The sequence below is a fragment of the Microtus ochrogaster genome, chromosome 5 (assembly GCF_000317375.1).
Source record: "Microtus ochrogaster isolate Prairie Vole_2 chromosome 5, MicOch1.0, whole genome shotgun sequence".
NCBI classification, from domain to species: Eukaryota; Metazoa; Chordata; class Mammalia; order Rodentia; family Cricetidae; genus Microtus; species Microtus ochrogaster.
In genome coordinates, this window is record NC_022012.1 from 75715909 (window position 1) to 75738178 (window position 22270).

A 22270-nucleotide genomic window follows, 5' to 3' on the forward strand; every position below is an offset into this window, starting at 1 on the left:
AAACGGAAAAAAATAAAAAAACATAAAAAATAATATTGAACAATTAAAACAAAAAAAGAACACTGAGTGCAGAGGGCCCAATGAGGCCAAAGTCAGGCCTGAGCCCAAATCCCAACTCTGCCGTGATTGTCTTTGGTGGCAGGAGCCAGTCAGTTTGCCCATCTGCAAAACGGGAACGTGGATACCATCTTGTATTTATTTTTTAATCCCTGAGAAAGGATTAAATTGAAACAGATGTGTGATGGGCATGACTAACCATCATGTTCCTGAGGTCTGTAAGAATTAGAGATGGGGCCGGAGAGACGGCGCTGGCTGCTCTTCCAGAGGACCCAGATTCAATTCCCAGCACCACATGGCAGCTCACAAAGTGTCTGTGACTCCAGTTTCCAGGGCTTCTGCTGGCCTCCCACAGACATGCATGCACGCAAAACACCAAGGCACATGAAATAAATAAGTAAATCTTTAAAAAGAAAAAGAATTTGAAGCAATACAGAAATTTCGAAGTATCTGGCACAGAGTAAATGTTCAGGTCTCCAGCGGTTTTGCCATGTTTGACCTGTCCTCTGGCCCCCGTCCACAGACAGTCCCTGCTCTAGACTCAGCCTTGACTTTGGGGAAGCCACTCTGGCTGCAGAGGACAGATTGGCAGGAGAGGGGAGCCTCCTTTGGGTGTATGGAGCACACATAGCTAATGCTCCTGAAACTAATGGTGCCTTATTATAATTGCGAAAACACTCATTAACCCTGTGTCATTCCTGATACCCACCTAATAATAGTTATTACCCCTTTATTACTGTGGAGTTTGTTTTAGCTTGCGATCTGATGGGGTTCAGTTTCATTTACAGAAAATGGAGGGTCATTTCATTCACCCAGATTGTTACTTAGTTTAGCAAATTGTTACTTCCCGGTAAAGCAGAGCCTAAGAAACTCCTCTGAAGGCAAAGTATATGTTTTGAAGGAGGAGTATTTTAGGCAAATGAAAGGCAGCCCAAAGGAAAACACTGTAGCCAATCAGGAATCAGGAGTCTGAGCTGCAAGACTGGGACCCACCCCTGGCCTTGACAAAAGGAGAGACTGAGGCCAGGGTCTGGAAGGATCTGGCTTAGAACGGGAATGGATCCAGGGCCCCAGTAACCCTGCTGTCACCCCATACCCAGGAATGGGGGTTCTCCTGTGGGTGAAATAATTTTTCAAATTTATTGTTGCTATCATGTATGTAGTGGGGACGCATGCGTGGCATGAAATACTTGTGAAGATAAGAGGAAAACTTGAGGCCGTCTGTCCTCCCCTTCTACCATGTGGGTTCTGGGGATTAAACTCAGATCCTTAATCTTGGCAGCAGCTTCTTTCCGTACTAAGTCTATCTAACCAGCTCTCTTCCCTGCCCCCCTCTCTTCCTCCCCAACCATGTTTCCATGTGTGGGCCTTCTGAACTCTGAGCTGGCTTGTTGAGCTTAGAAATAAAAATTTAGGATTGCCCATTCAGTTTTCCTTTCAAACAAGCAACACAAAATTTCAGCTTAAGTATATCCCAGCTATTCTAAGGCCTGTGCTTAGACCAAGAGACTATACTCAGTGTTTAGCCCAAATGCAAACAGAGCTGAGCCTCCTGTATATGATCTGGCAGCCCAGGCACTGACTACTGCACGGGTGTTTTCCTAGCTGTAACGATAATAAAGATGCTGTTTATGGGATGTGACCAAAAGCTGTGCTAAGCATTTCGCACATGCTATCTTTTGCCCTTCTGGCAAAACCAAGAGGTCTATGATTATCACCCCTGTTTTATAGTTGAGGAAATCGTCTTAGAGAGGTGAAGGAACTCTCTGGAGCTCACAAAACATAGGTGGCGCAAGTAGGGGCAGAGCCCAAGGGAGCAGCAGAGACGGTGGAAGGCATGGAAAACTTCCTGGGGTCAGAGGTTATTATTTGAAGAAACTAATAGTTAAAAGCACGTGGAACACCAGGTGTGACATACTGTATCCTGTCTTTCAGAATCACCGCCACCCCCCTATTCTCGGCTGTCTCCTCGTGACCAGTACAAGCCACTGGGTAAGTGTGCCCTCCCCTGGAGGGGGTGGGCTGAATTGGGTGCTTTCAAACAGGGCGAAGTTTTACAAACACTCCCACGGTTGGGATGCTGTAGAGAGAGACTATTTACATCTTCAAATTCCAGGCTCCTCGTTAACCTCTATATGACCCTTAAACATGGGCCTGTGGGAGATGAATGGGTTCTGACTTAAGCTGCTCTTTGGAGGTGGGTTGGAATTTCTGGGTCTCTTTTCCTCCCTTCCTCTCCCATCCTTGGGTTATCGTCCACCGGTGTGTTAACTAGGAGTGTGACAGGCAGACCAGGCATGGTGTCTTTGTTGAGTTGTATCTGTCCTTGTTCCCACCTGGACAGGTAGACAGGTGCCCTAGCTGTCTCCGAGGAAACTTAGTGGAGATGCTGTGTCGTTTCAGATAAGTCCCCTGCAATGGCAAGACGTGTTTTCTATATAATCTAAGTGTGAGCTCATGATCTGGGTGCACTCATGCAGTTTTAAAAGCAGATGAGGGGCTGGAGAGATGGTTCATGAGCTGAGAGCACTTGCTGCTCTTGCAGAGGATGTGGGTTCAATTCCCAGCACCTACACTAGGTGGTTCCCAACTGCCTGTAACTCCAGGGAATCCAATGCCCTCTTCTGGTCTTCAAGGGCACTTGCTTGCCCTTGGATGGGTGTATGTGTGTGTGTGCACACACACCCATATGCACACACACACACACACACACACTAATTAAATATTATTTAAAAACAGAGATGCTGGGGCTGGAGAGATGGCTCAGTGGTTAAGAGCATTGCCTGCTCTTCCAAAGGTCCTGAGTTCAATTACCGGCAACCACATGGTGGCTCATAACCATCTGTAAAGAGGTCTGGTGCCCTCTTTCGGCCTACAGGCATACAGACAGAATATTGTATACATAATAAATAAATAAATAAAATAAATATTAAAAAAAAAAACAACAGAGATGCCCTAGGACCTGGGCTCTCCCCAATGGATTTAGAACAGGGCTGTAGTCTGTGGTGTTCCAGTAGCAGTGAGCTAGCCTTAAGAGTTCCAACACAAGCCGGGTGGTGGTGGTGCACGCCTTTAATCCCAGCACTCTGGAGGCAGAGGCAGGCGGATCTCTGTGAGTTCTAGACCAGCCTTGTCTACAGAGCTAGTTCCAGGACAGGCTCCAAAGCCACAGAGAAACCCTGTCTCGAAAAACCAAAAAAAAAAAAAAAAAAAAAAAAAAGAGTTCCAACACAGCAACTTTATGACAAACAGTTACTGTGAGGCCCAGGCCTCCAGAGTCCATTGGCATGGTATGGGTGCTAGAACATTCCCAATTGACCACAAAGACTTAAGTTTATGGTTGAAGCATCCTCTCTGGAGTATGTGAACTCTGGCTTGGAAGGTTACTTTCCAGGGTCATGGATGCAGGGGCTCACCCCAGGTTCCTTTCAGCTCTTCATCCCCAGTGAGGTCAGAAATATATCCACTCCAGAGTTGCTTGAGGAGTTTGATCCATGGCTAATGGAGCAAGGGCTGTCCCTCAGGGCTGTTGGAGGCAGTGGTTGAGTAGTGATGACTGTGTGCCTGTGCACAGGGAGCTTTGTTTACTTCTTTGGGAACCAGAGGGCTCATGGTCTTGTGGTAGATGAGGAGGAGTCAGCTGAGTGAGGAGAGGGAGACTCCTAGCTGAGGAGCTGCAGGGCTGAGACACCAACCCAGGGCAGCCGCAGTTCAGGCTATGGCTTCGTCATCTTCCTGCCATAGATAGGCCCGCCTCAGCATCTCCTGAGTCAGGGCAGTCATACCTATAGAAGATGCCTCTCTCCATTAGAGAAAGAAAAAGTCAAAAGTTCATAACCAGTGACAGGATCATTGCTAGAGGAACTGTCAGTCAGCTTGGGGAAAAACAGAAAAGCTCTGGAGAGTGACCGTTTAGAAGCTAACAGGTATCCCATTACTTCACAGGTGGGACACCTGAGTCCCAGAAAGCAAACACGACCCTTGTTGGGGCTCACAGAACTCCATCTTAGCATAAGAGATAAGAATGGCATTTACTAATTTGATTGATTGATTGAGACAGGATCTCCTTATAGAGTCTAGGCTGCCTTTGCTTTAAACTCTCCATCCTCCTGCCTCAGCCTTCTGCTTGCTGGAATTACAGACTTGCACCACTGTGGCTGGCTCTGTTCTTATTGTTTTAAATGGTGTGGAAAAAAGAAACAGAGTTGCAAGAACCTTGCCCCGAACATGGAAGGGGAACAGAATGTAGGTGGTCTGAAGGCAAGCAGCTGGGCGCCCAGTCATCTCCTTCACAGTTGCCCACCTCTGCTCCTTTTTGCTACTGTGCAGAGCTGAGCAAGCGGGCATGGTGTGAGGCTCCCATGGCTGAAGATGGTTGCTCTCTGTAGAAAAAGATGGTGACCTCTGATACTGCCGGCTGTTGCTGGAGGCTCATCTTGAACTGGGGCTCCAGATCCCATCCAGGATCCCTCCATGGCTTGAGGTGGTGTTAGAGGCTGGGAGAGATCTAGGAGAGAGATCTTTTTCTATAGCAGCCACCACAGGAAGGCTGCCTTTGAGTGCTTCCGTGGAAAGGCTAGATCTGAGGGTGTGGCAAGGGTGTGACAGGTACGGAGCGGCTTCACAAGGTAGAAGTCACTCGCCTTTCCTACCCTTTCTGAAAATTCAGGATGCTACCTATATAGACGTAGCAGTGTGGTTCTCAGCACCCACGTCAGGTAGCTCAGAATTGTCAGTGATTCCAACTCCAGTGTACACATACCTACATGGAGACACACACCTATGCATACACATTTTTAACAAAAGTATTAGGACTCAGCCCTTGACCTGGTGCGGATCCTTCAGATGAGAAGTAGCATCGAGGCTCCAGGCATTCTGCACTGGGGACAGTAGGTAATAAAGGAAAACTCAAGGTGGGGAAGATGGCTCAGTCAGTAAAGTACTGGGACATGAGTTTATTCCCCAGATATGGAGGTATGCCTGTCCTACCCCTGAAGAGGCCCATTCAGGAGTTCTCCCTGGGACTCGCTGACCAGCCAGCCTAACCTACTTCATGACCTAGGCCAGTGAGAGACCCTGCTCATAGGGCAAAGTGAGGAATGGCACCCAGAGTTGACTTCTGGTGTATATATACACACACACACGTACAATGTGCATATATATACATATATATATATATACACACACACACACACACACACACACACTCAAACATTCAAACAGACTGCAAAATTTTAAATCTTTATCATTGAAGAGGTTTTTTTTAAAAAAATATTCTTGTGTCTCTATTTTTAGTACTGTTACCAGCAGATAATATATTTTTGTGCCTTTAGAAATACAGTATCTTAAAAAAGTTGGGGCTGGAGAGATGGCTCAACAGTTAAGAGCACCGGCTGCTCTTCTAGAGGACCTGGGTTCACTTCCCAGCACCCACATGGCAGCTCACAGCTGTCTGTAGCTCCTATTCCAGGGGATCGGATGCCCTCATACAGACATGCATGCAGGAAGAACACCAATGCATATAAAATAAAAATTATTTTTAAAACTATTTTAAAAGATGATTATTTCCTTTACCTTGAATTTTCACACACACACACACACACACACACGCAAAACTAGTTCCCTTCTGTGGCTCTCTGATCACGAGACCAGTAACCAAAATAAAACTCAACATCTGGCAAGTGTAAAATGAAAAAAAAAAAAGAGTCAAATTAGTTAATGTTTCATCTTTCCTGCTCTTCAAGCTATGTGGTAAAGAAAAAAAAAATCCTGCAGGACGAGATGGAATTCTAGCTAGTCAGAGCTGATGCTGAGGGACTTGTCCCAGGAAACCTCTACTCCTGGTGACTGCTGGGGCTGCTGGGGCTAGCTGAGCCAGATCTGGCTTGTGTTGGGTGACCAGAAGATGAGAGATTTCAGGCCTTCTGGTCCATGCTTCTCAGCTCCTGGCCAGGCCTGTCCTTTACCAGGGACAACCCTGAACTGCTTGTTGCAGAGGCCCATACCTAGGGGGAGAAAACCTCCCAAGTCTTCCCGTCCCCCAGAGCATCAGTTTATGAAACTGGTGGGATGGAAAAAGTTCCCTTCCATCTCAGCGCACCGCGGGCAGGGGATGGCCGATGATGCATGCCCTATGAACTGCCTCATTAAGCCTGCTTTAAAACACAAGCATGAATGCAAAACCCGGCCCAAGCTCCACAGGCCGTTTTGATGGTGGGGAGTGGGAGAGGAGAGAGACAGCAGAAGTTAACCCGAGAGCAAACGCTTAGCTCTTAATTAGAGGCATGTGGGGACAGAGGTGGCTGGTGATTTTTTACGTTCCTCCAGCTCCAGGAGGAAGAGAGGAAGGGAAGAAGGAAGGAAGCAAGAACGAACAACTTCAAGAATTTTAATGGTTTGATTGCGTTTAGCAGCTATGAATTGTTCAGGGACTTAATTTAACCTTACCCAAACAGGCTTCAAGTTGGTGCTTGCTCAGTCCCCTGATTGTGTACTACTTCTGTGGTCAGGGCCACCGAGACTCTTCCAGGTGTCAGGGTCACAGTGGTCTGCGTTTTTCCAGAAGAGTTCCGAGGCAGGATGGTTGGCCCTGTCCTGGGGTGATCCTGAGACTGGGTCATCACAGGGAGACATCAGTAACTTGTGAGGGGGCTATGGGTATAGCTCAATTGGTAGAGTGCTTGCCTAACATACATGAAGCCCTGGGTTTGATTCCCTGCATTGCATAAACCCAGCTTGGTGGTACGTGCCTGCAACCTCAGCATTTAGCAGGCAAGAGCAAGAGGATCAGGAGTTCAAGGTTCGCTTGGACTACATACTGAAATAGAGGCCAGCCCGGGCTATAGGAATAAATACATACTAAGTAAGTGGTTGCCAGGGACATCTGCCCTTTGTGCACAGGAACAGGTATCTTTCAGCCAAGTGAGTTCTCTTTCTTTTCTCCCTCGAACAGATCTGTCCGATTCCACATTGTCTTACACTGAAACCGAGGCCACCAACTCCCTCATCACTGCTCCCGGAGAATTCTCAGGTTGGCATATTTTCTTCTCGTTTGTTGCTGTGGCCGGTACTGATGGGGATGGATGTGGGCACACTGATGGATGGAGTTTTGGAAAGATTTTGATTTCTTGTGATTTTTGTGCTCTGATCCGCCCACCCTGTGAATGGGAAGATGGCCAGTGTGTGTGTGTGTGTGTGTGTCTGGTGTTGTTGGAGTTAAGAACTGGGTGTGCTGTTGCATGCCTGACAGCCCAGTACTCAGGAGGCTGAGGCAAGAGTTCAAGACTAGCTTGTGCTACAAAGCTGTGTGGTTTATGTGGGTGGAAACCTGAAGATAACTTGCCAGGTTTGAACCTTCGTCTCCACCACGTTTCTCTCATTCCTGTGACTTAGAAAGGCCTCTCCATTGTTGTAGCCGGGGACACTTTCCTCAAGGTGGATGGGTCACACATAAGTTGTCTTCTCTCTGTTCTCAGAGGGAGGGCCCATGGGTAAGCAAAGTGGATAGCTTGGGCAGACTGGCAGGGGAGACGTTTGCCAAAAGTTGGTGGTGTCTATGCCCCGTACCTGGCAGTGGATGGCAGGAAGCAGGGGAAGGAACCCCAGCTTTGGTGCTGTCCCCTAATTGTTTGAAATTCCCCACTGCTGGCCCTAAGGCCCCTCACATTCTTGTGAGAGGGTGGTTAGGGGCAACAGGGGCAGGAGGGTCAGGGACTCGGTTGGTGAGGTCTGAGTGATCTTCTGGAAGCCTGACGGGTAGGATGTGCTGTGTGGCAGCCGGGTTTGTGGCCTGGGGCCAGGGGTGGCTTGCTGAGCCCCTGCATCTTTTCCCAACTCCACACCCAAGCTGTAAAAGGTAGTGGGGATGAGTGGTCAGCGTGAGCCGGGCCCCACCCCAGCACCTTACACCATTTCAGGGCAGCTGGGCTGTCGAAACTCATAGGTACAGTGACTCCTTGTGTCCCGCAGGACCACAGGAACCTTGCTGCTCCAGCCTGAGCTCCTTGCTACTGTTGTGACACCCCTTCTCCTCATCTGGATCAGTTCATTGTAGCCCGATGAATATATTCCCAGAGTTCCCCTCTGTCACTTGTCCAAGGTGACACAATTCTGGCTGCTCCCAGACACCTGTCCATTTCCCAAGCCTTGCGCCCTTCTTTGTCCATTCCCTGGTCTCCCCACAGTCCTGGGAGGAAACCCCAAGAGTGTGACTGTTTTAAGAGATGGAGACGGAGCCAGGCGGTGGTGGTGCACACCTTTAATCCCAGCATTTGACAGGCAGAGGCAGGCGGATCTCAGTGAGTTCAAGTCCAGCCTGGTCTACCAAGTGAGTTCCAGGACAGCCAGGATTGTTACACAGAGAAACCCTGTCTTTAAAAACAAAATAACAAAACAAAAACAAACAAAAGAGATGGAGACAGAAAGTGAGACCCTACAATGAGCTCATGGCTGCGGTGGTACAGGAATCCAGATCTCCTATTTCGAGCTCCTGTCTGCTCTCTGGCCCCTGGTCCCCTAACCAGGCCACTTTTACTCTCTCCTCTTTTTATTCGGTATTTTCTCCCTCCCTCAAAGATCCAGCCCAGGTAGTTAGGTGTGGTGGCACACATCTTTAAGGCCAGCACTCTGGAGGCAGAAGCAGGTAGATGTCTGTGATATAGACCAGCTTTGTCTATAGTTCCTGCCAGCTGGGGCTACATAGTGAGATCTATCACAAACAACAACAACCCCCCTCCACACACACACCACTACAAAAATCGTGTTAAAGATCCAGCCGGCTAGGTGACACACAGTTAGACCACAGACCATTCTTTCTCATCTGTCCATGAGGCAGAAGTCACAGGTGATTCTGGAACAAGGGGCTCTGATTTTTTTTTCACTTGTGATTCTGGGTTCCTGCCAGCCCTCAGGGCTATTGTTAGCTGGGTTGCAGGACAGATGGGCACTTTGACATCCTCTTTCCTTGTTAATAGTGGAGACTTGTGTGTGTCTTTCACAGTGTGTTTGCACCAGAGGAGGCCTGGTGCCTGGTTCCTGCTTGAAGGTCATGAACCTCAGCACACCTCCAGAGGTGGGGACTGTAGGCTGAACTGTGTTGAGGTGGTCTGTGCCGGGGATTTCTGCCCAGATAATTCAGAGCTGAGTCTGTAATACTGGGCAATGAAGAGGCCACTGCTGGTCTTGAGTGTCATGAAGAAAACGTCTAGTGGTTGGCGTTCTGAGAGTCTAAAAGATGAGGGAAGAAAAGTTTGGGGTTTCCCACGTGGGAGGATGGAATGAGGTGACAATGGGCTTTGGGCTGGGCTCCTGATGGCCTGAGTAAGCAAGTGGAACTGTTTTTTTTTGGGGGGGGATCCTCCTGGGCCTTGGGCTTTGTTGGTATTGGCTGTCACTGGAGGGAAGACTGGGGGAGGGGTCCTTTGCAGGTGGGGAAAGGCCCAGGAGGTAGCAGGCCTTTGTGGAGAGTAGAGTCATGGCTACTTCATCCTGTGGGGATAGAGTGATGTCACACAAGAGGGCATCGAGGAGTCCAAAGGTCAGGGGCGGAGTGGGCACAGGGTGTGGGTCACACTGGGGCATTTGATGGTCAGGGACCACTGGGTGGCTGCAGCGCCGGTAGTAATGTTGGTGGCCTTTGACCTCACACTCAGATCAGTACCGGCTGTTCTTTCTCTCCTTGACTCTGTCCTGCCATCCAGTGAGACAGCTGGGATCCTTCCAAGTGTACCCAAAGGGTTCCTTCTTGAACAGCACCCCAAAGCCCAGTCAGGCTATCTTCTCTGCACGGCTTCCTCTCACTGCTGAGTGGACAGTCCCAGTTTGCAGAATGCACATGGGGAGGTTTGGGCAGAATAACTTGGCAGAGACTTGGCCTGCTTCAGTGCCAGAGTTGGGGTGAGGTGAGGGCTCACTGACACAGGACTTGATGAGTCTGTGCAGCCACTGAGCAAGCCCACCAACTGACTGTGCCATCCTTCTGTTCTATGTCCTGAGGGCTCGGTGCCCTTGACAACCTGGTCCCTTTCACATGACAGAATAGACATCTTGCACACAGAGATAGTCACAGCCTGGCAGAACTTCCTGACTCTCTGCAGCTCCTGTTCAGAGTCTCTGTTCTTTCCTGTCCTGTGACTGAGGCCACACTGGGAGATGACAGGATTTAGGGGTTAGTCACAGGCGCAGGCAGGCAAGGACACGTGAGGAACTGCAGGAAAGGCCTCTTTCTTGGGGATGTTTGAAACTCTGGTGCTATGATTTCCTTGCTTCATTTAGGTCTGAGGTACTGTCCCCTGTTTATCCAGGGTCCCCTTAGATATTCAGTCTTAACATGGGCTGTGAGTTGGCTCTGTGGTCTACGCAGGACACTGAAGGTCAAAGGGCACAGGTGATTGCACCCACGTCACTCAGGTGGGAGAGGTAGATGTGGGACTTCAGCCAGATTCTGGAGACTCTCACACCCAGTGTCTTCAGTGGGATTTGAGTCAAATCCCAGGCCTCGGGCTCTCTTTAGGGAGTGTTCTTGGAGGTCTGGTGCTGTGGGTGCCTTGATTCCCTGGGTCTGGAGTGCTGTCCCCTGGCTATCCAAAGTTCCACTTGGCATTTTTCTTACAGCACTAACATTCCTCTCCTGATCCCTCGAATTCAGTTTATTTGAGGATGAGGTATGTTGGGATAAAGGAACTTACACCAAGGTGCAAGTGGCTGTGGGTTACAGCTTCTGGAAGGCAGAATATGTTCTCGTTCAGAAAACTGCAGAAAGAGAGGGCAGAGAGAACTGGTGTTTTGAAGAGAGCTGGTGGGACAGGCGAGGTTCTCCCAGCATCCCCTACTCCAGCCTAGAAGAAGGAGAGTGCTCCTGACATGGGACCTTTGTGCCCTGGCTGAGGGAAAGAAGGAAGGAGCCTCTGCCGGTCCAGGCTGTGTGCTGGCTGTCCTGTGAACTCGAGTCATTTCATGAGAACTCAGGGTGGTGGGCTCTGAGCACTTAGGCCTGCCTAATCCCATGCCAGGGCACCTGCCTGGTATTTTGTACCTCACCATCACCCAAATAATCAAGAGCCTATCAGGTAATTGGCCGGGTGTTTATTTAGCCCGGCATTATGCCGTATAAGCTGCTGGTAGTGAGGACTAGGCAATCGCTTCCATGGGCCTTGACTGTGTGTGCTGGCTTCTCAGTCTGAGCTCTATCAGAGAGGGCATACTCCTCCTTAGGAGACGGCAGTACCGCTGTAGTAGTGGGGCTGAGCTAGATCTGGTGTCTACCCAATCAAAAGCTCCTAAGGGACCCAGGCCCTATTCGTGCTTACATTCTCCATGCTAACCGTTTGGAGACCGGCTTGGAGAAATTAAGAGACTGGCTGTGAACCACACAGCAAGTGTTGGTAGCTGGAGCTAAGTCAAAACATAGGTGGACCTGTGTTGTTTTTCCACCCGCTCTCTGGTAGGGATGGTGCCTGTCTTACGACTGTTGCCTCTTAGATGAGTGTTCGTTCTTTGCTCACATCTTCAACACAGATGACAATGTCACTGTCTTTCCTTGATTGCCGGGATCACACAGGCCTTGTCTGGCATAGGCTCTGTGTCTCTGTGTCCCTAAGGGCTCTGTCAGCTTCAGCCAGCACAGGTCTAGCCTTGCAGCAGCGGTAAATGACAGACAGGGGCTTTGCAACAGTTAGCTCTGGGTTCAAGTTCCTGCTCTGCCTCCTGATCACTTGAAAGGGGGTGGTTGCTTAGCCACCCTGCTCCTCAGTTTTCCCACTTGTGGAATGGGGACAATAATAACATGCCCTTTAAAGAAGGTGTAGTCCTGTGTGAGGTGTGTGGCTATTAAGAGGTATATAGCCAGGAGGTGAGACCTGTATCAGTTCTGCCCTCTAGGTGCCCATATGAGGTGCCGCGGCAGGAGGAAATTGGGAACCTTCTGTTGAGAGGCAGCCAGAAGTGTCAGAAGAGGGGGTACCCAGGTGGGGTTTAAAGGATGGCTGGAAGTCTGCCATCCGTTCCTATATATAATAGTGCATATAAATAATATGCATAATATAAATAAACACAAGTGCATACGTGTGTGAGCTTGAATGCCACAGTACGCGTGTGGAGGTTACATGACAGCCTGTGGGATTTGGTTCTCTCCTACCACCCATGTGTGTCCTGGGATGCAATGCAGTTGTCAGGGCTGGCAGCAGGCACTTTGACCCGATGAACCATCTCACCAGCTCTGGGTCAGATTTTAGCCAACGTTCTTACCAAGTCCATAGCATGCAGGGATATAGGGACCAGCTTAGCGAGTTTCAGTGCGGTCATACCTAGTGGCCAGTGGGGCCTGGATGCTACTGTCACTGAATGGTGTTACTGGGGGTAGCCTTAGGGTCCCTGGGTGGTTTGGAGAATGGGGACAGTGAGGAGGGAATGCTAGTTGAAAGGTGGCTTTCTTAGGCTTTGGAGTGAGGATGGTGGCACTCTGTGGGGGGTGGGGTGGACTCCCACTTGATCCTGGGGCCTCCTTGGATTAGAGAGGCACCTTGGAGTTATGGCAGAGAAGAAGTGAGGCCCAGTGCTGTCCCCACATGAGCAGTGTCTGCAGCTGGCAAACCCCATCCCAGTTTTTTTTTCTCTCCATATCCCTCTTCTAAGCTCCCGGCACTTCACAGAGGGTGCCTTCTCCCAGGCTGGGTGCTGGAGGTGACAGGGCGTGCAGAGTCATAGAGGTGGCTGCTGCAGAAGGACCATGTGTGCATGTGTGTGCATGTGCGCACGCATGTGTGCACGCGTGCACGTGTGTGATGAGGCGAAGGGCACCTTCAGGAACATGCCAGGGATCATCATGAGAGAAGGCCGATTGCCAGGGTGGGCTCCAGTCTTAGTTTTACCTTTTCCTGCCCGTGATCCCAAGCCAGCAAGGTCCTTGCCTCCCACATCTCAGACTGTGGTGTGCTGCACACAGGAGTCCAATGGGTCAGGGATTTCAGGCTCCATGGTGCCGGTGTGCCCCTGGATGTTGGTTCCAGATCTTAGACCTTACGAGCAGGATGCAATCTGGCTTTATGGCCTACACCATCTTAGCTGCTCTTCTCATTATTGTCCTGAAGCACAGTAGTGGCTTGAGACACAGCAACCCAGGCGGAGAGGACTGGTGTCCCGGATGCCAGAACTCTGTTGGGAATGTGGGTGTTCGGAAAAGTTTCACAGAGCGGGCCATTCTGGGTTGGGTTTTGTAGGCTGACTAAGCGCCCGCTCCGAACAGACTGTAAGTGTTCTCTTACTGAAGGGCACAGCTTGTGTAGAAACAGCTGAAGGTAGACGTGGGAGGGATGGGAGGATGTAGAGAGATGAATCCTGAGATGTTGTCCTGTACGATGAAGGAATGGTTAAAACAGAGGGATTATAGCCACGGGGGCCAGGGAACCCTAGGAAATCCTTGGTCCTAAAAGGACATTGTGTAGCATCAGGCTGTCTCATAGCAGGGGCTCATTTTGTGAGCAGAGAAATCCTGATAGAGTTCATGAAGATCAAGACAGAGCAATCATCACACATAAATTTAATGACCCTGGGAGCACAGAGCCCTGTGCCAGGCGCTTTCTCAAGTGCCATACATCTATGAGTTCATGGAATTTTCCAGCACCTCCATGAGCAGCTGCTTTATTAGACAAATTAAAGGAAGAAATGACTGAGGAGGCTCAGAGAGGTGAAGTTGCTGTCTTGGTTCACTCGGAAGCCGCCGGAAAGCTTGGCTGGCCCCCATGGGGTCTCCCAGCATCTAATAAGGTGCTCTGTCTGCCCCCTGGAAAGTGCAAAGTCTTTGAGCTTCTGGGGCTTCTTTGCCCTCAGGGAACTAAGATTCAGCATGAACAGATGTCTGTTGACTCCAGATAGGGCACCAGTGACCAGCATTAGGATTTTATCCCAATCCAGCTCTGAGAACCTGCGCGTTACTAGTTTACTCACAGAACGTGGGTGAAGGGTACTTAGAGGAGCCTTTATGACTCCAAAGTCACTGCAAAGTTCCACCCCACCATGAATGGCGATGTCATGGGAGCTGTACCATAGTCTCCTTGCTGTTAACGTTCCTCTTCTACACCCTAGCACCTTCCAAGAGCCCTGTGACCAGGGAAAGGCAGAGGCAGCAATGGCTGGACTCCCAGGATCTTATGATCCTCACCTCCCTCTCCCTAACTAGGGACTGTCAGCAGCTCCTTGACTGTCACCATAGACCTAGCTTTCATTGTATCGTTCTGCTGAATTAGTTGCCAGGGCTGCCAGGCCAAGATGGCGATGGAGTAGCGGGCGTGTTGTCCTATGCCGCAAGGCATCTCTGCTCCTCGTCTGGTGGTGGGAAAGGAGTGAATTACCAGGGAGCCGCTGGGCTTGGTGTGAGTGGCTGCGGGGGGGCGGTGTATATTTTTTCCTGGGGTGCTCTGACTCTAAGCCAGATTAGATGGCCTCACTCTGGTCTGTGGCACTGTGAAAACAGCAGGTTTTCTGAGGACCTTCCGGAAGGGGCAGTTAGAGAGCTCTGTCTAATTTTGGCCATGTGCACCCCTCCCTCACACTCTCTCTAGCATCTGCAGCACTCAGGGGCTGCTTTTGAAAGTTTCTTTGTCTGGGTTGAGTGGCATCTCAGTCATGAAGAAAATATCTCCTGAAGATGCTTGACCAGATATTTTCGTACGAAACAGTTTCCTTCCATGGTCCTTTTCTGCTCGTCCCCTTTTTGTGGAAAGTATAATTGAGATGCATGGGCCTGTCCCCACGGTCCCCAGGCTGAGAGGGTAAAGTCTGAGGTACTGAACTCCACAGAGCAGTCTACCGCCAGCCCCCGCTACCCTGAGCTCTGTGTTAGAAGATCCTACTCCTCTTATGGTAGAAGTTTCTGGATTCAGATAAACAGAGGTCTCATATTTGGAGCTGACCTCAAAGCCACCAGCCCTGACTGTGAGGTGAATCCTTGTCAGCACACTGGTGACCTTTAAGAGAGGAGTGAGGGGCTGGTGAAGTGGTTTAGTTGGTAGAGAGCTTGCTTAGCATGCACACAGCCCTGAGTTCAATCCCCAGCACCTCGTATGGGGCATGGTGGCCAGACCTGTAATGGCAGCTCCTGGAAGGTGGAGGCAAGAGGATCAGATGTTTAAGATCATCCTCTGCTATATACTGAACTGAAGGTCAGTCCGGGCTACATGAGATTCTTACTCAAAAAACCTGTGAGTGATTTTATTCTCTGAGTCACCTAGGATTAGGCTAGAGTGGACAAAGTTGGAAAAGCCAACCATCATTGCCTGGTTGGGGTGGTGCCAGATTGGTGAGGTGATAGGAAGGTCACTCAGTGTGAGCCTGGGAAGGACTGGGCTGGCCTTGTGCAAAGAGGACTGAGAATCAAGGAATCCCACTGAGAGACCCATTTTACGGATGGAAAGGCCATGTGGTGGCAGTTTGAAAAGGCCTGGGCCTCCTGGGTCCCTGGCTGGTTGGTGCTACTTTCCTACCTCAGGACCGCTGGGGCTGTCTCTGTTCTCTGCTCAGCGAGACAGAAGGTGGCAGCTAGCTCTAGACGGGCAGCCATGCAGAATTCAGACAGAACCAGAGTTCTAGAGGTGGTCAGCCCAGTTCTGTGTTCCAGACCAGACACTAGAGTTTCCTCAGCTAGACTGGAAGCCCCAGCAATCCTCCTGCCTCTGTGCCATTCAGGCTGGGACTACAATTGTGTTCAGGACCACACCCAATACTTATGTGGGTGCTGGGCTCTGAACTTTGGTCCCGATGTCTGCAGAGCCATGCTCTTATTACTGATCTGTCTCTCTGGGCCACGTATCTAGTTTCTTTCATTCAGTAGAGTGTGGGTGTCAACACTCACGGCTACTGGGGTCTGCCTGCCTGCCGTCCTCACTTATGGGCTGAGTTTTGTGGGACAGGTGGAGGATCAGTGAGCTCTATGCGTCTAGGTCACCTATATTACAGTTCCAGGAATCTGGGGCCCCTAGTTTGAAGCTCCTATCCATGATGTAACAATAAATGTTTCCGAGCTGGTCTTCTCAAAAACAGGGGTATTTCTTTTGGGCACATACCTGGAAGTGGACATGCTGACTGGCCATTATTAACCTGTCACATTTTACTAAAGGCTCTGGGGATTGCTTCCAAGGTCATAGCCTAGGTGTGTGTGTATGTGTTTGTGTATGTTCAGGTGTATTAGAAGGAGGGGGGGCAACCTTAGGTATCATTTCTTGAGATGCCGTCCACTTTGGTTTTTGAGACACAGTCTCTCCACTGGCCTGGAGCCTGCGGAGTAAGCAGGGCTGGCTGGCCAATGAGCCCCCCAGCAAGCTGCCTGTCTTCACTTTCCCAGTGCTGGGAGTATAAGCACATGCTACCATTTCTTGTTTTGTTTTTCCCCATCCCTTTAATGTGGGCCCTGGGGATTGAACTCGGGTCCTCATGTTCACAAAGAAAGCCTTTACAGACTGAACCTTGGAGACAGTCTCTCGTATATCCTCCTGTCAGGGAGGCAATTGGAGGGGAGGTTTTGCTCATTCTAAGCAGCAGAACTGGGCCTAGACGTGGGGTGTCTCCTCTGGGTCCAGGACCCTGCCTACATGACAGCAATGCCCAACCTGTTACTCAAATCGATCTGAGTGCTGAGCCTCAAGCTTCTCAAGCAGAGGCCCTGGGCAGTGCACTCTGGGAAAAACAAAAAGGAGAAAAGAGTGGAAGGAAACTCAGCACTGGAAAAGAAGCATGTCTCCAATAAGCCAGGCCTTTCACTGGGAGCCAAAACAGGACATTCCTGGGCCCCAGGAGCCACAGCCAGCTTGGCCTCTCTGAGCTGTAAATCTTGCCGGGAGCTGGGTTGAGATCGTCCCTGGGACACAGAGACAGGCAGTGTCCTTCGGCTGTTTGATGATGCCTGGCTTCAGGGGCAACTTCATCATCTTCTCGGTGTGTTTGCTGTGGCCCAAGTGCCAGGGGCTTCTTGTAGGCTGCAGGAGGGGCAGTGTGCCACTTACCCTAAGGGTCTTCTCTGCCTGCCCACCCTCCCTTTCTTGGGTACTTTGATGGGTAAGAGGTGTTTATAGGCTTGATTCATGACCCAGTTACCAGGGTTTTCCACGGAAATAACTTATTAAAGGGGCCGTGCACACAGCAACACTGAAGTCAAGAGGGTGGTGTGCATCAAAGGCAACACCGGGGCCTGCAGGCAGAGCTTCGAGGGGTCCAGGGCTGGAGACAAGGACCAGGCCTCGGAGGGACAGGCAGGGGGGTGGCTGTGCCGCAGAGAAAACACTTAGCCTTAAGAAAGTAGTACCACAGCCAAACTGACATTCAAGCTATCGGAAAGAAAGACGCGAGCTGGGATCTGTGTATGGGTGGGGGTGGGGTGGGTAAGGCCCAAGGTCCCAGGCCAACCCCACCCACAAGGAATGGGGACACACATCCAGTGCCTAAGCTCTGCTGTCATGCCCCTTGGCACAGGGCTGTTGGGGGGAGGAAATGCCAAGGATGCACACTGCCCGGCGCCAGCCCTAGGAGGATGGGCAGAGCCATCTGGTGGAGAAGTGAGGTTCGGGAAAGGAGTTCTTCAGGCCTTCCCTGAAAGGTTCTCATCCTTTTGATTTGATTCAGTATCCTATTTGATTGGGTTTGTTTATTTTGAGATAGTCTCCTGTAACCCGGGCTAGCTTTGAACTTGCTGCATAGCTGAGAATGGCCTTGAGCTTCTGATTCTCCTGCCTCCGGGTCTGGAGGGCTGGTAATTTGGGCTTGTGCCACTGTGCCCACCCAGCTTTCCATGATCTGTGGATCTAACCCAGGGTTTTGTATATGCTAGGCAAGCACTCTACTGCCTGAGCCACATCCTCAGACTCTGTATGTTTTTTTTTTTTTGTGTGTGTGTGTGTGTGTGGTGTTCTTGCATGTGTATGTGCGGTGATGTACATGATGTACAGAGATGGATGCTAGATGTTTCCTATGGCTTCACCACCCACCTTAGTTTCTGAGACAGTCTTTCGCTACTCTGGCTGGAGCTGACTCTCTTTCAGGCTGGGGTCTGCCTGGTTTTGCTCACTTCCCCTGCTCCAGGATGGGGGTTCTGAGTACACTGGTGTATGTGCATGGCAGCACCCTCAACTTTTACTTGAGTGTGGAGATTTGAACTCAGTTTCTTGTGTGTTGCTTACACTTTACCTGCTAAGAGATTTCCACAATTCCTAATTTGATTCTGAAGTTTACTCAAAACCCTGCTTTTCCAGGAAGTCTTCACAGACTGCAGCCCTCAGTGGCTTCTCTTTTCTGTGCTTTTAGTGACTGTTCTATTTCTACTGCGCTTGTGCCGGGGACTGACGTCGAAAGACCTTCTGTCTCCTGCGAGACCATGCATGGCTTTTGGGCAGAACCTGGGTCTACTTCTGTCCTTTGGCAACACCTCGTGCTGGAGGTGTGGTTCAGTCGCTCCCCTATGACTAGACTGCTCTTTGATGCAGTCACGATAGTCACAGCAGGTGTATCATAGTGAACAAGTACAGGACGAGGGGCAGACATCTTGCTGTGTTTCTTATTCTGTACACTCACTCGCTCCTAATAAGATTGGTCCAATAGTTGTTTGTGTCCATTTTATGGAAGGAAAACCAAGGCTCAGAATGGAGAAGTAATGTGCCCAAGGTTGACAAGTGAATAGGGTAGCTGGTACCTGCACCCAGATCTGCCTGTCTCCAGAGCCTGTAACCCTGGAAAGACATTGTACCTCTCTAGGCTGGCATGGCCCCTAGACTCTATCACTAGGTTCACCTGTAGCTAGAAAAACAAACCAAGCCGCCTGGAGCCAGCAGGTTTGTTGTTTGGCCCAGGTAAGGTACATTGTATGGTGGTTTTTCGAGACAGGGTCTCTCTCTAGCTTTGGATCCTGTCCTGGAACTAGCTCTTGTGGATCAAACTGGCCTCAAACTCACAGAGATCCACCTGTCTCTGCCTTCCGAGGGCTGGGATTAAAAGAGTGTGCCACCACTGCCTGGCACATTGTGTGTTCCTGAAGCTTTGTTTTGAAGTATCCTGTTGCATGAAGTTTGCCCCTTTATAACCATTACCACACAATTAAGAGAGAAAATAGGGCTACTAGGGAAGCGTAGGCTTGATGTGTGTATACGATACCATGAGTTAATACCCAAGCATCTGAAACACTAAGGACTGGGCAGGAGGTTCTCGCCTGTAATCCCAGCATGAAGTAGAGGCAGGAGAATCAGTTCCAGGTTGTAGCACAATTAATAAAAACCCAGAGACAGAAATTGGGGTTCAACCTGAAAGTCAGACAGAAAAGCAAAACAGCCAGCCACTTGTTCTTATCTCCACCTCGGTTCAAAATGGTGATCTTGCCTCCAGGAATCTCAGAATGAGACTGTGACTGAGAGCTGTCTCCTCCCGTCTTGTATTCTTCTCTAGGGCTGTGATTAAAGGTGTGCACCACTACCACCCGGTTTCTATGGCAAACTAGCATGGCTACTGGGATTAAAGGTGTGTGTCACCGCCGCCTGGTCTGTAAGGCTGATCAGTGCAACTCTTTTGCTCTCTGAACTTCAGACAAGCTTTATTTATTCAAATACAAATGAAATATCAGTACACCAGGTCATCCTCTACTGCCTCAAGTTTAGGCTAGCCTGGGCTGTGTGAGCCATCTCAAACAAAACAAAACAAAAATTGTCTTTGGGTTTCCTCATGAAATCCAGGGTTCATGTCACTTGTGTAAGTGTCCAACTTTCCTACTGGTGTGTTTTCTTGGGTGACGTATCTACTAAGATCTTTATATGACTTTTTATATTGTATCGTATGCTTATTGACTTAGGCTGTTATTTATATATTCTAGGTATCAGCCGTGTAGAAGATGTTTGCAGATATTTTCTCTCAGCTTATAGCTTGTCTTTCCATTTTCTTCATGGTTTCTTTTGAAGAGCAGAAGGTTTTAATTTTGTTGACGTTCACGTTCTCGATTGTTCCATCTCGTGCTTTTCTTGCCTTCCGAAGGGCTCTTCCAAACTTCAGGGCCACCAGATTTTCTTCTGGAGACTTTTGTTTTGTGTTTAGGCGTCTATATAATCTATGATGAATTGATTTTTGTATAAAGAGTAAATATATAGATAGATAGATAGAGAGAGAGAGAGAGAGAGAGAGAGAGAGAGAGAGGACTAGACATTTTTTTTAAAGACAGGGTAGTAATAGTAGTACTGGCTGTCCTGGAACTCACTCTGTAGACCAGGCTTGCCTTGAACTCAGGGATCCTCCTGCCTCTGCCTCCTAAGTTCTGGGTTTAAAGGCGTACACCACCACCACCCAGCAGGTGTAGATTTTTTAAAAATGAATATCTCCTACCATTGATTCAAAAGACACTCTCTCTTCTTGGAAATTACACTGGTGGGTATATTTTTCAAAAGCCAACTATGAGACTGGGCTATAGCTCAGCACTCTGGTGGGTACAGTGCTTTCCTGGCATGCACAAAGTCCAGCGTTCGGTCCCCAGCTCTACAGAAGCGAGATGTGATAGCTCTCACACATAATCCTAGAACTAGATGGTAGAGTCAGGGGGATCACAAGTTCAAGGAAGTTCAAGGTCATTTTCTGTACATAGCAAATTCAGAGGCAGCCTGGACTACCTTGTCTTCAAACAAATAAAACCTTCCAAAACCAACAACCCATCCCCCTCAAAAACAAAAACCACAAATGTTTTCCAGTTACATACTACTAGTCATTAGAAGCACATTTTAAAAATGTGTGGGTTTTTTTTTTTGTGCGTGTATATGTGGGGGTGTGCTGCCACGGTCAGTACATGTGTAGAGGTCATAGGACAACTGTGGGGGTCAGTTCTCTTCTTTTTCCATGTGGGTCCCAGATAGACGACAGCTCAGGTTGTCAGGTTTGGAGGCAAGTGCCCTGATCTGCTTAGGTTTGGAGAATGGCTAAGACCTTATTTTGGAATTTTCTCCTTTTTCCATGGATCAGAAAGGGCAGAGTCTTAGCCTAGTGGCATAGTGACTGATGGGAGAGGTCTTATCTCCTCTCCCTCCACTTTGTCCCTGCTTTGAAGGGACATATATCCCTTTGTAGGGCCAGACGGAGACTCTGAGGCCAGAGACAGCCATAGGTGCTGGCAACCAGGAGGCCTGAGGCCCTTCCAGGATTGCTGACACTCAGAAGTGGCCAGTTATGTTTGAGTGTTATCAAAATCTAAAAGCCCAGGCTTGAAAAAGTGGATTCTGGTTGACCTCACCCTGAGGTACTGAGTGTGGAGTTTAAAGGCCTTTGTAACTCTTTGGTTTGGAATGGGCCTCTGGACAGGGCTGGGGAAAACACTGGGACCTGTTAGGACTGGCCTCTTTTGCTCCACCTCTGGGAAGGGAGGCAATTGTCCCTTCCCTTGTTTCCACAGAAGTCCCAGGAACCTGGCAGACAGGGTGCAGAGGGGCAGACGAGGCCTGGTGAGGGCCCTCGCTAGGCCTTCACTTCAAAAGGCCAGAAGTGGCTCTAAACATTTGCTGACTGCCCTTTAGTCTTGACTTGCATTGGCACCTCTGAGTTATCCCACATTACAGGTGAAGAAGTTGAAACCCAGAAGGGTGTCCCTCACCTTCTAGTCACTCTGGGAGCGAGTGAAGGAACTGTGATTCAAACCCAACTGTGTGTGCTCACGTGTGTGTCTATGTATATGGGAGGGTGAACATGAGAAGAACCTTGGGGTTCCACTTTTTGTTCTAAATAAGGTTGCTCATTGGCCTGGAACTTCACCAAGTAGGTTAGGCCAGCTGGCTGGAGAGCTTCCGTGGTTCCCTTGTGTCCTGTCTTTGTGTGTCTCTGTCCCCATCTTATATCAAGAATGCAAGTGTGCCCATTGCGTCAGGCTTTTTTTTGTTCATTCTTGCACAGCAGGTGTTGTGCTGTTGGAACTGTCTCCCAGCCCCCAGTTATCCAAACTCTAAAACTGCAGTGGGAGCGTGGCGCCTTATAGGGCAAGGGTTTCTGGAGACAGAGAGTGGTGCTGGCTGTACGGTTTTGTGGGTACACCTACTGCCATAGGACTAAACTCTAAAGTGGTATCAATGGTGAGCTTTGGTCTATTTATTCTCTAGGTTACATTTATTTGTTTGTGTGTGTGTGTGTGTGTGTGTGTGTGTGTGCGTACATGCGCCGTGGTATGTATGTGGGAGTCAGTTCTTTCCTTCTACGTGTGTGTGTGTGTGTGTGTGTGTGT

The 22270-nt window shown here is 49.4% G+C and overlaps 1 protein-coding gene across 2 annotated transcripts in view; it reads left to right on the forward strand.

Moving 5' to 3' along the window:
- Positions 1-22270, forward strand: part of Smad6 (SMAD family member 6) — a 72502-nt gene that overhangs the window by 7659 nt on the left and 42573 nt on the right. For both annotated transcript variants that reach the window (XM_026778962.1, XM_013346466.2), the window contains exons 3-4: positions 1993-2049; positions 7010-7087. In XM_026778962.1, the coding sequence (XP_026634763.1) occupies positions 1993-2049; positions 7010-7087 (135 nt within the window). The remainder of the gene's footprint in view (positions 1-1992; positions 2050-7009; positions 7088-22270) is intronic.